We start from the raw sequence: 16,363 nt of genomic DNA, 5'->3' as shown, positions 1-16,363 counted from the left end.
ATTGTATCAGTCAATCTCCAGTAAATGTCACAGACCTGCAGAGCTGCTGCATAGGTAAAGGCATTGTTCTTGTTTCAAGTTGCTGCACCTGATCCAGTTAGCCCAGAGAACAACACAATGCATATATTATTGTTTAGGCTCACATATTTGACGAGAAACCAGAGCAGGCATAGGGTCATGGTGTCTCAAGGATCTCACATGTATGAAATCACAGCTAACTAGAATCACCTGACCCATCACCATAATCAGTTGTAGCTATACAGGACGATTTTATTTATTGGGGACAAACTGCTGGAAATGATCCCTGAGATGATAAGGAGTAAAAAAAGCTCATATAGACATGAGACCAGAAATGTGTTCAACAGAAGGTACACTCGCTTGAAGGTGTTGAATATGCCTTCGGTATTAGCACCAGGCAGGTGGCCTGCCAGCAAGAGGTAAGGCAGATGATCGTGTGGGACATTCTTCAGGACAACTGTCATTATCACTTACAACTTGTGCAAGCCTTTTCATCAATGGACTTGCCTCCATGAAGACAGTTTTGTTGCCAGTTCACCGCAGAGGCCGCCACGGTGTAGGGATTTCTGTTATCCACACTATTCACAAATGAAGCTATTTTTACAGGGGATGGTATTGTCATCTTTCATGACACCCACCAGTGGGCAACAGAGAATTCACACAAAATAGTGGCACCAGTTTAGCCCCAATATGATTATTCATGACCACCTATTGAGTGTGGAGCTAAAACATTACTACAGATAGAAGATTCCCACTTGCCTGGTATGGTCTCGTGTGCTCTAAATCACTGAACCTACAATGTCAAGGATCTTTCATATCCACCTTCAAGTGGGTGTATTTTCCTTGGAATGCATTCCTGCCCAATATGCACACTGAAGCAGACAGTGCAGCAAGTGACAGTCTATTCACTCTTTATGATGGCTTTAGTTACAACCTGTATGCAGTCCAACCTGCTATAATTTTGCATTTCTCTTTGTTTATAATAAGACTTATTTTCAAGCTCATGAAGAACTTTGGCCTCAATTTCTGATTGTGTTGAGTCACAAAATGTTTGGAACACTTTTTCTCTCTCTTGACACTCTTTCCTATACTGGATTGTGATTGATTGCAGCGCAGCTGCCTTCTTCAGTCACACACATGACTAACAACTGAAGAATTCTGTAGGATCCAAAACAATGTACATTATTTAGTAATTAACATTTCAGCTGCTAATAAAATGCATGTTCTTTTAAATAGAAATGTGAAAAAGCAAGATTTGTGATGTATATTATAAGACACAATAACTTTTAAAAAGGCACACTAATGCTGAGTCGCTCATTTACGGAAGCTATTTAAAAGTGTACTGAAAACTATTACTATATTTGTGCACAATCAAGAGGAAAGTCACATGCAAATGTTTTAGTCAAACACAATAATAGTAATACATTAAACATTTTGGTTATGACTTATCAGTCAGTATCAAGCAGTAAGTCAATTTTTATTTATTTTCTTAGATTCTTTTCAGTAATTATTACCACATAGCTTGAAATGCTTAATAGGAAGCTCATACAAGAATTACCATTTCCATATTACATCTTAACCACTGACATCTTTCAAGACAGCAAAAATATAAAATCATTAAATTGTAGATGTATATCAATGAAAACATAATGTAACTGGAAAGGTAAAAAATCTACTCACCAACTGGCCACAGGAGGACACACACCTACAAAGTTTATGGAAATTTGCAAGCTTACGGAGCTAGTGGGTCCTTCTCCTGGTGGAGGGGCTGAAAGGAAAGGAAGAGGGATGAAGGAAAAGAATTGGTGAGGTTTATGAAATGGGAGGAGTTACAGAAAGTTGGAGAAAAATAAAAAACACTGAGTTAGAGGAGTCCATTTCCTAAGCCTCTCCAGTCCTTTTCCTTCATACCTCTTCCTTTCCCTCAACCCTTCCATCAGAAGGAGGAGCCACTGGCTCTGAAAGCCTGTTTATTTCCAAATCTTTTATATATGTTTTCTCCTGCTGTTGCTTTGCAAGTACGATTTTTCATCTATCAAATTATATTTTATTTTCAAACACTGATTATTTTTATTGTTAAATTATAGGTGTGTTATTTGTGCACACAGCAGAATATATGAAATCAGATAATCATGCTGTAGTATCAGATTTATAAATTTAAAGGGGAGATTATAGAACAAAAGTTACAGAATTCCTATTAATTTTATGAAGAACAAGAGGTTCATCAAAGTCTAAACTTATTGACTTCTGAAACCATATTACAAATAAATAAAAGTAATTCTCTGAGTCATGACCTAATCCTATAGAGAAAATGAGAACACAGTTTTAAAACAACACCATATAAACATACAGTACATGTACACATACATAAGTGTGTGTGTGTGTGTGTGTGTGTGTGTGTGTGTGTGTGTAAGTAAGTGAGTGAGTGAGTGCGCAAGTGCTTGCAAAGGGTCTTACTTCTCTTTCAAACTGCATGATGACAAATTCCATAAAGAAGCAGGCATAATATCCTGAGTGCAAACCATGCCAAACAGCTAGGAATGTAAGCGTAACGGCGTAAGAAATTGCACGGCTGCCAAGGAACTTCAGGCGCCTAAATATGTACCTGAGCACAAAAAGCAAAAAGGAAAAATGTTTTAGAAAAGCAAAAGAATATGAAATAAAAAATGCTGACTATTTTCTAGTATGTGTAAGAAGTACAAATAACAAGTAATTTATATTTCAGCTCAGTGAAACACACTACATGACCTCGTTAAATAAAAGGTGTCAAAAATGTAATCTACTGACACTAATTACACTACTGTTATACTGACCAACAATTAAAACTAAAATACCTACTTAAAATTTACTCACGTTCCAACCCATAAATTTGTGTTAATGTTGAAAGAGGCTATGAAATCACCGAATTTAGTTGCGTTTTCATACACACTCAAGCTAACATTTTGACATCCATCCCATTTTGTTATACCTTCTGGAGTTTTACCATTGAAAGTCAATCCTAAAACAAAGCAAAAATGGGTGGAAATAAAAGACAGTGAAAAAATTTTAATACAATGAAAACATCTTTTCTTGCCCTTTTTTAAAAATACGGATGAAGTAGCTGGATGAATTGTTTCTAAAACTGAAATATAACAAAAACTAGCACAATTCTTGCATATCTACAATAATATAAAACAAGTATAAACTGTATTATTCAGCCAGATAATATTAGGGTATGCAGTTCACATATGAAATAACTTGCATGTAAATACAATGGGATTTTGTTGTTGTACAAAGGGCTCAGAAGTACTGCAGTAACACAATATTTGAAGGTATGGATTAAACCGTTTTATTCAGATATATTTGTGGGGTCGAGCTGTAATCACCAGTATGTTGTTCCAAAATACTAAGAGGATATAACATAGTGCAGTATTATTTCTGATATGAGAGCATTCCCTCGACTCAATCTGAACTAAAAGAGAAACCTTTATGATAAATTCTTTTAAGATACATTAAAAATGACAGATAAAATGTGAAGCCAGACACAATCATTCATTGAGATTCTTTCCCATTCAACAGTGCAGCTGGCACTGTCGAGTATGCAGCTCTATCACCGGCAAAGTCTCAGTTTGAGGTCATACTGGGACTGTAATTTTTTGCCACCTCCAATGTAGATGTGTTCTCACTTGAAGGTTTACATTGTAGGCAATAATGCAAAACACTCTGTGCAGTACAATACTCCAACACACAAAACTGCCTGACAAATTAAAACTGTGTGCTAAACTGGGAATCAGTATGTGGTTCAAATGGCTCTGAGCACTATGGGACTTAATGTCTGAGGTCATCACTCCCCTAGAACTTAGAACTACTTAAACCTAACTAACCTAAGGACACCACACACATCCATGGCCGAGGCAGGATTCAAACCTGCGACCGTAGCAGCCGCGCGGTTCCAGACTGTAGCGCCCAGAAGCACTCGGCCACCACGGCCGGTGGTAGCACAGTAGCACAATTGCCTGTGATAGGCAAGATTACAACTGTCCAGCACACAATTTTAATCTGCCACAAAGGTTTTAAAACAGCACACACTCTACTGCAGAGTGGAGTATTACTTCCAGAAACAAACTGCAGGCTCTGGTTAAACCATTTATCCACAATATCTCCACTTCAGGAGTGTTAGTCCACCAATTGCAAACATCAGTGTTTGCTTCCAAGCTATGCTTTACAAACAAGCACACATGCTGCCCCCCCCCCCCCCCCCCCCCCCCCCCACAATCACAATGTATCTGCGTATGTATCGCAAAAGAGAGAAAATAAATAATAAAAGGTCTACAAATAAAACTTCTTCAATGTCACTTGCTGATCTCCATTAAAAAAAAAGATGACATGGAAATGTACATCTTAATACTTGTGTTTTCTCTCACAAATATAGAGACAGACTCACAAATAAAGCAGGACTGAAATGTACCCCACATGTATCTATAAATATGTGGCACCATGGAATCAGTGCTGCACATGGCACCATGGATTCAGTACTGCACAAACTCCATGTAGTGGTATACCTCCAAATATGGAGAAGGCTACACATAATGATACTGAACTCTATGGAGGTGAGACAAATATAACTTCATCATGCCACATGGAGTGAGAAGAATCCCACATAGCTCCAGCTCACATAACAGACCCTTTGCTTAAGCAGCTCATACTGACACATGTCTGTTCTGTTATAGTTTGAGCACCAGAATATTGTACTAGATGTGGTACTACTGCAAGTGAAATACCATTGCTGCCATCCAACCCAGCTCATCCAGTCTACAATAGAAAAGGGGGGCAGATTGGAAAAGGAGATGAGCTGTGTGTTTTTTTTAATGGTGTTACCTTGGTATTTGCCTATAAGCAATTTAGGGAAAGTATCACCACAATTATTTTATAAATAAACGACACAAGGTGGTACAGTTCAGCTGAGGTGACTCGACAAACAAGTCAAACACCTCCATGTTCCAGCCTTTGTTCATGCAGATCTACTACATGCTATTATGGCAGCATAATTTCACAGTGTTTCATTTAAACGAAAAGATATTTTACATTATGCAACTAATGTGTTTAGTAGCACAGAATGATACAGACACTGTTAATGAACTCTTATTTCGATTGCAACACTCTGCTTTATTCCACATTCATTACTGCTGTTGTTGACACTTACATGCAACTACTACACTAGACCCTTCCAGCCACATCATCATACCATATACATTGCCATAATGGAGGAAGATATTTCACGTAATATTGTGCAGTTATGTGAAGGGGCATATCACACATTCACTTCTCCAACCAAAAGAAAGTGTTTTTTACGAGAACAAAAGCCCAATATGACCTGAAGCAGGATTTGAGATTCTCTGCATGGATGCTAGGACCTTACCCATTTGGCAACAAGGACTATATGCAAGCTTCGACTTTCCATACTCTCTGGTTGTGATTTATGCTGAGCAATCTTTTGCTTCTATCAGTTCACTCTAAATATTCTCTCTCTCAAATTTTTAGGGCAACAAACACAAAGTATTTATGAGTAATGGCATCTACATTGTCTATATGAGTGAAGATTACCTGATTCTCAATCAGAAATTGCATTTGACTGTTGTTTGTAAGAAGATCATGTTGTTGTAGTTGTTGTGGTCTGCAGTCCAAAGACTGATATGATGCAGCTCTGCCAGCTAGTCTATGTTTTGTAAGCCTCTTCATCTCGAATAACTACTGCAATCCACATACCTTTGAAACTGCTAACTGTATTCATGTGCTTTACAATTTTTAAATCTCACAGTTCCTTCCATTACCAAGCTGACCATTCCGAGATGCCTCAGGACATGTCATATCAGACAATCTTTTCTTTTAGTCAAGTTGTGCCATAAATTTCTTTTCTCCCCAATTCAGGTCAGTATGTTCTCAATAATTATTCAATCTACCCATCTAATCTTCAGCACTCTTCTACAGCAGGGGTAGTCAACCTTTCTTACTTACGGCTCACTTTTATGTCTCTGTTAATAACAAAATTTTCTAACTGCCCACTAGCTCCATGGTAATTGCGATTTATAAAGTAGGGAAGTGACTTTATTTCATACAGGTTATAAAAAGAATTACAGCTAGTTAAAGTATATAATAATAGTTAGTTATCAAATACTTTAGTTCAAATTCTTATGAAAACCTAATGAAAATACTTTTAAAACTCCAGCCACGTACTGCTCACCATGAAAGCTGCAATTCCCACTAGTGGGTGGTTGGAGCTAGGCCGACCACCACTGTTCTACAGCAACACATTTCAAAAATTTGTATTCTCTTCCCATTTGAACTGCTTCTTATCCACATTTCATATCGATATAAGGCTACCCTCTGCACAAACAACCTCAGGAAAGATGTGCTAAGACTTACATTTACAAGAGATTTAAAAATTTTCTATTCTTCAAAACTGCTTTTCTTACTATTGCCACCCTTTATTTTATACCCTCTCTACTTTGTACTTTGGCCTTCATCAGTTATTTTTCTGTTCAAATACCAAAAATAGTCTACTACTTTCTCATTTCCTAACCTTCTTCAACTCTTATTATTGAAATATGGTTTATGTACATGTTGCAAATAATTTTTCACTCCCTGTATTTTATTGCTGCTACCTTCAAAATTTTGAAGAGTGTAGTCCCATCAATCTTTTCAAAAGCTTTCTCTAAATCCACTAATGCTACAAATGTTGGTTTGACTTTCTCCACCCAATATTCAAAGATGAGACACAGGGTCAAACATTGCCTCGTGTGTTTCTGTATTTCTACGGAACCCAAACTGATGATTGTTGAGCTCAGCTTCTATCAGGTTTTCCATTCTTCTATGTAATTATTTGTGTCAACATTTTGTAATCATGACTTATTAAAAGATAGTTTGTTAGTATTCACACCTGTCAGCACATATTTTCTTTGTAATTGGAATATTAAATTCTTCCTGAAGTCTGAGGATACTTCCCCTGTCTTATATATCCTGCACATCAGGTGGAAAAGCTTGGTTATGGGTGGCCCTCCCACGGATCCCAATAAATCTGAGGCAATGCTGCCTACTCCAAGGGTCTTGTTTCCACTTCATCTTTCAGTGCTCTGTCAAATTCTTCTCAGAGTATTATATCTTACCTCTCATCTTCACCTACTTCCTTTCTCTTTCTACAATGTTGCCCTCAAGTTTGTTTCCTTTATACAAGCACTCTACACAAGGTATCACAGAAATGTTGCGACAAATTTTGAGGGGCTGTAGAGAGTGCCTTAGGAACAAACTGGGGATCTGAATCTGTGTCCAGAATTGTCATCCAATGACGCTATAGAATGTCGAAGTTATAGGCACTGGTGCCGCAAACAAAGCTATCCCTTTGTCAGCAAATGTGACTTTCAACAATGACAGACTATAGTTGGAACATCTCATAATTCTGTTTGTTATTAAGTGATTGTGACCGATTGCCATGATCACCAGTGGAGAAGACGAAACTAGCTGCTGCATAGAGGCCTTGTCTCCTACGAATGTGATGATCTGTTGCTTTGGTGGATGTTGGTTTGAGACACAGGTTTCCATCAATAGTTTATGTTTCTCCTGGAACCCTCTACAACCTCCAGTTTTATTATCGTATACAGAAGAAAAATAAACTGTAGATGTAAACCCACATCCAAAACCATCATCCATCGAGGCAACGGAGCATCACATTCATAGGAGACAAGGCCTGTCTAAAAGTATCTAGCTCCATTTTCTCCACTGGAAATTGTGGCAATCACTTATCAACAGTGAAAAATAAACAACATTGCAAGATGTTCCATGTACGGTTCGTCAGTGAACAAAGTCATAGTTGCTGCTGAAGGTGTGGCTTAGTGGCAGACATCAGCACCTATGATATTGAATCTCTGTAGCATCATTGGATGACATTTCTAGACACGGGTTCCTATCCTCAATTTGACCTTCAAGACCGCCACTACAACCCCTCAAAGTTTGTCGCAACACTTCTGGGACATTCTGTAAATGTATTTCCCTTCTCTGCTTAGAACTGGCTTGCCATCTGAGTCCTTGATATTCATACAGCTGCTTCTCTTTTCTCCAAAGGTTTCTTTCATTTGCTTGTAGGTGGCCTTATTTTTCCCCTAGTCATGCACATTTCTACAGCTTTGTGTTTGTCATCTAGTCATTTCTGCTCACCCATTTTGAAGCTTCTGTCAATCTCATATTTTAAATGTTCATATTCACTTTCATCTGTTTCATTTTTATATTTTCTTCTTTCATCAATTAAATTAAATACCTCCTATGTTAAGCAAGAATTTCTACTATAGTCTGATTTAAACTAGTTGTCACTTGACAGGCAACGGGCTGCAGGGCTCCCGCCACCAATAAACCAATGGCAGCCGGCGCTGTGGGCTGCCACTGCGTTGCCACTTTGCTCTGCTCAGCTGACTAAGGCATTGTGCCAGCCCATCATTAGCGAGCCATTGTAGATGTGAGGGTGAGAGATTTGAGTGACTTGTAGCTTCGCGTATTTACGATGTCTGATGAAAGCAGTCGCAAGAGAGGGGGTCGAGGCTGCAGACTCCTCGGAAACCTCCAAAAAGTGGCTGACATGGGGTCGTTATACGCAGTCAGGCGCGTGAATACGTGTGTTCCTTAAGGGAGTATTTTGAGAGAGAGAGGGATGCAGGAGGGCCTCTCGTTCCTTTGGATAAGGTGGTGGAGCGAACTGCAGCTGCTCTGCAAGTTAGAGGACGATCAGTAATAAGAATCTGCAAGGAGAAATTCACGAAAGAAGACTCAAATAAATCATCTAAATTGGAAACACATGGGAAAAAGAGGCGACTGGAGAAGAGGGTCACAAAACTTGACTCTTTTCAGGAAGATGCCATTTGTCGTCAAACATACGCATTTTATTCAAGGAAGGAGAATCCAACACTCAAAAAACTACACGCTACCCTCACAGTGGCTGACCTGTTTCAGGATAGTAAATCGTCTTTGTTTCGAGTCGTGAAAATGTTAGGATTCCGCTATAAATCCATCTCTGACTGAAAGTTACTAATGGAACGCCAAGATATTGCAGCCTGGTGATGCTGCTTTCTTAGAGAATAAGTGGGTACAAATTTTGATGATATCGTTTGGCTTGATGAAACGTGGGTGAATGCAGGACACAGTTTTAAAAAAGGCTGGACAGACGGTACCATCAGCGGTAGTATGGCAGCTCCGATCAGCAGAGGAAAAAAGATAACTGTAGCACATGCCAGAATTTCAAAAGGTTTTATTCCAAACTGTCTGCTGCTATTCAGTTCAAATAAGACCTCCGACTACCACGAAGAGATGAACCACAATACTTTTGTGAAATGGTTTGAAGACTGTGTGCTCCAGAACTTAACAAAAAACTCTATCATTGCTATGGCTGGCTCTGAGCACTATGCGACTTAACTTCTGAGGTCATCATTCGCCTAGAACTTAGAACTAATTAAACCTAACTAACCTAAGGACATCATACACATCCAAGCCCTAGGCAGGATTCGAACCTGCGACCGTAGCAGTCGCTCGGCTCCAGTCTGTAGCGACTAGAACCGCACGGCCACTCCGGCCGGCTATCATTGTTATGGATAACGCTCCTTATCACTCAGTAATACAAGATAAAGCACCCACAAAGGCAACGAGTAAAAACGACATTGTTAGCTGGTTACAGAAACATAAGGTATAGTTTGACAGTAATTTGACAAGGGCAGAATTATTAGAACTTGTATTGGAACACAAGTGAAGGAACCCGACTTACAATGTAGATGAAGTAGCAAAAAAATTAGGGCATAAAGTGCTCAGATTGCATCCTTACTATTGTCATTACAACGCAATGGAGCTGATTTGGGCTCAAGTTAAACGGCATATTGCTGCAGAAAATAAGAAATTCACATTAACCGAAGTGGAATGCCTTTTGAAAGGAATGGTACAGGATGCATGGAACAATGAAGGTATCTTACAACAAAGTGTCGAAGACTTGATTATATCTGTCAATACGAGCAGCGACACGGGTAGTTCCACTGACTCTGACTCTGAATTAAGCGGTGTTTTCGCATTGTCTGATTAGTGTTTTTATCACCATTAAATATTGTGTTTGTGAATTTATTTCAATTAATTCTTATTCTTGTTATGAGACTAAGAAATACTGTTTGGCCAGCTCTCGTCATCTCCTTACGGTAAGTTAGACTGAATTTTAATTATATTTCATTTTGTATATACACCAAGATGTTATTCAGTGTGTGTAATAGTATCCAAGATTTGCAATCTAAAGAAGAAAACGTTTCCGGACACGAAAATTTCTCACACTTCAATAGTTAATGTAACAACGACCCTAATTAAAATTAAGAAAAGATATTTGATATGCTTATAGATACCACTAAGACCGATACTGTACTTAAATTTCAAAATATTTACGTAACATTTATAGGAGATAGAGATTTGAAACATCATACTTGTTTTGAGTTCAGTTTTGATAGGGTTGCTTAAAAATGCTGTTTTCAGAAATTTATATACAGGAAACGTAATGCACTACGAAAACTTTTAAGGATTCTTTGCCGAGTGCATTATTTTGGTAATGAATGGAAAAAAATATTTTGTTGTGACGCCAATAGTTTTTCAGTAATGACATGATAAGTTAGAAGCTGCTTGCGAAATAGAGAATTTAAATGGTTTCAAACAAATTAACATAACTCTTGACCTAATTAAAATTAAGAATAGATATCTGACAGATTGAGAGACATTGTAGAGATATACATCATATGTGGGTTTGAAATTTTTTACTTGCTTTTTGCAGGAGATACAGCCTTTAAAAGGATTTTCTGTCGCCAGGGGTAGCGATGCACTGAGGCAGCTGCCTCCAGCCAGTGCTTGACGTGACAACGCCGCAACTTCGCAGCGCAAACGTCAAGTGACAACTACTTTAAATCAGACTATAGGCCTTGTCTCTTGACCTATACTGCCTCCACTACTTCATCTCTCAAAGCTACTCATTTGTCTTCTATCACATTTCTTTCCCCTGTTTCAGTCCAGTATTGCCCCACACTCCCTCAGAAACAACCTCTGATTCTTTCAATTTATCCAGGTCCTATCTTTTTAATTTCCTACCTTTCTGCAATTCTTTCAGTTTTAATCTGAAGTTCATAATCAATACATCATGGTGAGAATCAAAATCTGCTACAGGAATTGTCTTACAGTCTAAATTTTTTTAAAATTCTATCTCACCATTATATAATCAATCTGAAACCATTCAGTGCTCCCAAGTCCCTTTCAGGTATACAGTCTTCTTTTATGATTCTCAAACTGGTTTTCAGTTACACCAGTTTTTCTGTCTCTAGTTTCACTTGACCATAAAAACCGCTCAAAATAACTGGTTTCTGAAATAACCAATTTTCAGATTTTTAATTGTTATTATTTCCAGCAACAAAATGTAGGCATTGAACAACGACTGAAAAATTCCAAGACTCCCTCAGACTTTTTCACCATACTTTTCTAGGTACAAAGACCTAAAATATCATATAAAATAAGTAAATAAAAAACTTAGTCCATCCATTGTTCTCAGCTGTTTTCAAAAAATAGTGAGGGCTTGAACACTACAAAAAAATTCACCAGTATTCTCCTACTGATTTTAAATTTTTAAATCTCTGTTTGTAAGCAAAGATCGTACAACTAACTGGGCATTGCAAATAGACAGTGCTAAAGTGTGAAAACTGAGGTTGGAGAACACTATTTTTTGTATTAAGATAAGCAGATAAAAGCAGATTATCTATACACAGGCAACAGATCAGCTACTTTCTATTTTTATTGAAAACTATGGTTGAATTGTTAAGTTTTTAATCTATTATTGTTCCACTAGCTACCGTCTCTTTTACTATTTCATAGAAATGGAAGTCAAATAACAAGATTAAGTGTTAAATTTATTGTGTTCTATTTCTTTTATTATTCTGAATTAAAAACCAGTTTTTTAGTCAAACATGTTTTTACTTTTTAATGGACTTTGAATACAATAGATTTTTTTGCTGAAAAAACCAAAAATGTTCTTTCAAAAAATTCAAGTGAACAACTTAGATAGTAGGCAAAAATAACATTTACCAAGAAACATTACATGACAAAAGTTAAAATTTCAATCATGAATTCACCCATTTCTCAATAATAATTGTCCAATATGTCCATAAATATTTGTTTTATAATGTACTGATCTGGAAATTGAGTCCCTTCATCAGAAACTATATCATCCAAAGACGACACCGATCTTTCAGAAGCCACAGAATGTCCAACCAAACTCATTTGTTAAAAAAAATGTTTAAAAAAATTAGCGCTACTAATATGGCAAATTGCTATACTGGTTTTATACCCATTATCAGTAAAAAATAAAACAATGTTATAACTTAGACCAAACAAATACCAAAAAATACCTGCCATTCAGACCTAAAATACACTATCCTCACTTTGCTACCATCTACAGGAACCACAGGTTAGTCTGGTCTCCCCACAGATACTCACCCATCTGCACCACTGCGCTTGCGCCTACAGTATGGCTACCTGTATTGGTGAGGGATGCAAGCCACCTCAACCTAGAAGGTCTATGGTTCATTGGGGGAAGATCAAGTTATTCCTCATCTAAAACGAGACATATCTGCCAGGTCATAATTTGGCAGCAGCAAAATCTTGTGTCATTGACACTGCAGTTTATCGATATTGCTGCCTTCATTGATTAGCATACCACAACTGTTAACCACAGATTCATGAGGGCTACACTCAAAGCCAGACAGGGTCTCAATAACTCCAACTGATTAGTGCCCGAGAGGACAGAAATATTTTTTGTTCAGCTGTGCAGGATTGTTCAGCCACATCACATACCTACGGCCTAGAAATGGACTTCTTTATAGTGAGACAAGTATCCATATGGACAGTACGAAGACATCTAAGTACCACAGACTGTCAGCACAGTAGCCATTGTAACAGCAGAGAGAGATGTGTGCCAACAGTGGTGCACCCAATAACAACACTGGGCATAGAAGCGGCACCACAACGTCTTTTCAGATGAGTGCTGGTACTGTGTACATCATCACGGTGGATGTATCAATGTGTGGAGGCGAACACTGCCACATAGCATTCAGCATCACCACATGGGGCCAGCATCTGGTGTGTTGGTATGGAGGGTCATTGGATACACAGCATGTTTTCTCTCATTTGCATAGTCATCTGAATTGGACAGCAGGCATCACATTTCTGATATGTTAAGGCTGATGCCTAACCCTAGGCTCGAGGTCTGAATCATGCTACCTCTTGACAGGATAATGCAATACTGCATGTTGCTTGTGCTGTTATGACCTACCTCAGCACAGACAGCTTTAAGACTGTTGCCCCATATAGCACAATTTCCATATCTATCACTGACTGAAAAATTGGGTTATCAACAGACTGGCACACTAACACTCACCAGCAATTACAATGGATGAACTCTGGCATACAGTTGAAGTTGTATGGAATGACATACCCAAAGCTGTCGTCCAAGCTCAGTTTGACTTGATGCCCAGCCACTGTTACTGACAGAGGTGGCAGCTGGGCATACTAAATTTTGTACCCCACAACTTACTGGCTGTGTGTGTGTGTGTGTGTGTGTGTGTGTGTGTGTGTGTGTGTGTGTGTGTGTGTGCGCGGTGGGGGGCAATCTTACCTTATTTACGGAATGTTGAGTACATTAAATCTAGCTACTACTTTCAGAGGGAGGGGGGGGGGGGGGGTGAAGGGGAGTGTGGTAAGGAGAGAGGAGAATAATAATAAAAGATTTAGAATACTCAAACAGCAGCAAAAGATTTGTCAGTATAAACCACAACCAGCTTTCTGTGCATGGCAGACATAAATAAACTACTGCACGTCAGTCTTTCCTTTACTTTATGGACAACTAGGATATTCATATACTACATAAAGACAACTATGTCAGTATTGTAGATCTATAGTCAAAAGAGACTACACCTTTACTGAAACTGGAAGATGCCACTACTAAAAGTAGATACTATACAACAGTTTATGAACAGAGGAAGCATGTGGGTAGTCCTTGTAGCTAAGTAAGTAAAGTGTAAGCCTTCATACAGAGAATCTCAAATCCAATTCCAGGTCAGAGAGAGGGTTTTGTTGTTGTAAGAAACATTGTCTTAATTCTTTTTCATTTGAAAGGAAAAAAATATTTCCAGTCATATTTAATAAAATTTAGATGACAGGATGCTTTTCCATTTCACGTGATACAATTACCCTGACCTAAATCTGAAACCAGATTAGAATAATTTTGCTAAGGTTATGGTGAAATGCATTTGAGAGGTCTCAGAGTAAGTAGTGACACACTGCCAATCTTAGTTTTGGATTAGGGAGTTTCATAGTCACTTTCACTGTGATTTGGGTTTCTTCTTTTGCAGATCAAGCTGGAATTTCCATTTCTTCCTAGGTTACATTGTGTGTGTGTGTGTGTTTGTGTGTGCGTGTGTGTGTGTGTGTGTGTGTATGTCCGCCCGTACATGCATGCATCCCTCCCCCCTTGCTCTCTCTCTCTCTCTCTCTCTCTCTCTCTCTCTCTCTCTCTCACGCAAACACATGTTGCTTGCCCCTAAAATTGTAGCATTAGGAAGGATAGTTCAAAAGTAGAACTTTTGTTCCATTGTCTAACCTGGTATCTCATAATGCTATTATGAGTGCTACGCTGGGCCATTGTTTTCACTTCTGACTCTATTTAGCAGAATTTATATGCTTGGTAAACTATTGCTGTCACTTATTAATATAATATTGGTCTTGTCTGCTTTATGCCATCCATAATGAACACTATAGTGGCTAAGTAACATCACCATACCTAAACTACTATTAAAATCAATGTGAAATGTCCTATGCTTGCAGACAGGCATGGCAGACTGTCCTTATTGCCTGAGGCATCACTTGGTACACTCGCCTTGCCACTGTACATCACCCCACCATCAACTTTCCTATATGCACACTACTATAAGGTAGGTAGGGTGTCACTACTTGTTCCTAGACCTCTCCAATGCAGTTTATGACTACATAACCAAATAATATCCTAATCCGGTTCCAGACTGTAGGTCAAGATAATCACACTATGTGAAATGGAAAAGCATCCTATCATCTAAATTTTATTAAACAGGATCCGAATATTTCTTTTCTTTGACTCATGGAATGCATACACTGTATTACTTATTTCAATCTTGAAAACTAACAAACATCACCAGCAATGAATCTAACAATCACTTGTGAAAAGGGCAACTGCATTTCACTGTTGGTGTCATGAATATTGCAATATGGAGCCAATTGTTGCAAAACACTTTGGGTTATGTTTCTAAATATCATTTGCAGATGCCCTTTCTCTACCACAGGATTTACAAAAGCCACCTCTCTGATATTCTAAAGGTTCTCCACAAGTTTGCAAGATTAATAATATAATTTACGAACATTTAGGCAATTTTACTGTGATTGTTCTTGATCTCATTTACAATAAAATGATAGTTTTTCCTCCAAAGTTGAAAAGCCGTACAATCGTTTGTGAGCAGTCTGCACTTGAACAATCGTAGTGCTGACAGATTTCTCCTGTGGTGTTGTTCATTTCACCCTGCTCCAATGTTTAAATGTGTAAACCTAACTGCAACAGTTAACCCCATTCGGATTTTGTTTAACATGATAGATGTATCTAGTATGTAAACTAGTTACTTTCATGAGATCTGTATATTTTTCATTGGAGAGTGAATGGATAGAGTTAGTGAAGGGTTACTTGAAATGTGTTAAGAGGTGTAATGTCATTCAGATGTTTCCCCACTAACACACTTTCATCCATCTTGTGGCAGAAGTTACATCACGTTATTCACACAAAATTTGCTAAGAAAGACAATGAAATGTGATAATTCTTGAATCCTATCATACAGACATCAATAAATACAATTCCTACTAAGCAAGTTTATTCTCATCACAAACTGTGTGTCTACAGAATTTCCAATATTTTGACAAGAACCAGTGGTGAGAATTACACTTGCAAATGACATATGGCCTTAACCGGCTCATTAACATCTTCACAAATGAAGTCATCACATTATGTAAATTGTGTTTCATGTAGACTTGTGTACACATGCTAAACCATTGCTAAGAGTATTACATTTGTGAGACTCAACATTCTTACAGTAATGAGTTACTGAATTAGAGACACCTTCCTAATCGAGTATAGTGCTCACTTGAGCCTCGGCGAAGGTGACTAATCGTGGCATACACTGTAATCAGGGCAAAGTGCTTCATAACTAAGTGCCAGCTACAATTAATAGATGGTAAGTGCATATCC

At 38.1% G+C, this 16,363-nt stretch overlaps 1 protein-coding gene across 1 annotated transcript in view; it reads right to left on the bottom strand.

Annotated features, from left to right (window-relative positions):
* The window catches only part of LOC126299456 (lysophospholipid acyltransferase 5-like), a 196,914-nt gene that overhangs the window by 29,818 nt on the left and 150,733 nt on the right, over positions 1–16,363 (bottom strand). The window contains exons 8-9 of the mRNA XM_049991373.1: positions 2,872–3,016; positions 2,476–2,623 (exon numbers count right to left, since the gene is read on the bottom strand). Coding sequence (XP_049847330.1) covers positions 2,476–2,623; positions 2,872–3,016 — 293 coding nt within the window. The remainder of the gene's footprint in view (positions 1–2,475; positions 2,624–2,871; positions 3,017–16,363) is intronic.

The sequence above is a fragment of the Schistocerca gregaria genome, chromosome X, assembly GCF_023897955.1.
Source record: "Schistocerca gregaria isolate iqSchGreg1 chromosome X, iqSchGreg1.2, whole genome shotgun sequence".
NCBI lineage: Eukaryota > Metazoa > Arthropoda > Insecta > Orthoptera > Acrididae > Schistocerca > Schistocerca gregaria.
The sequence above is the reverse complement of the archived record's forward strand: the minus strand, read 5'-3'. Positions and strand labels throughout refer to the sequence as shown.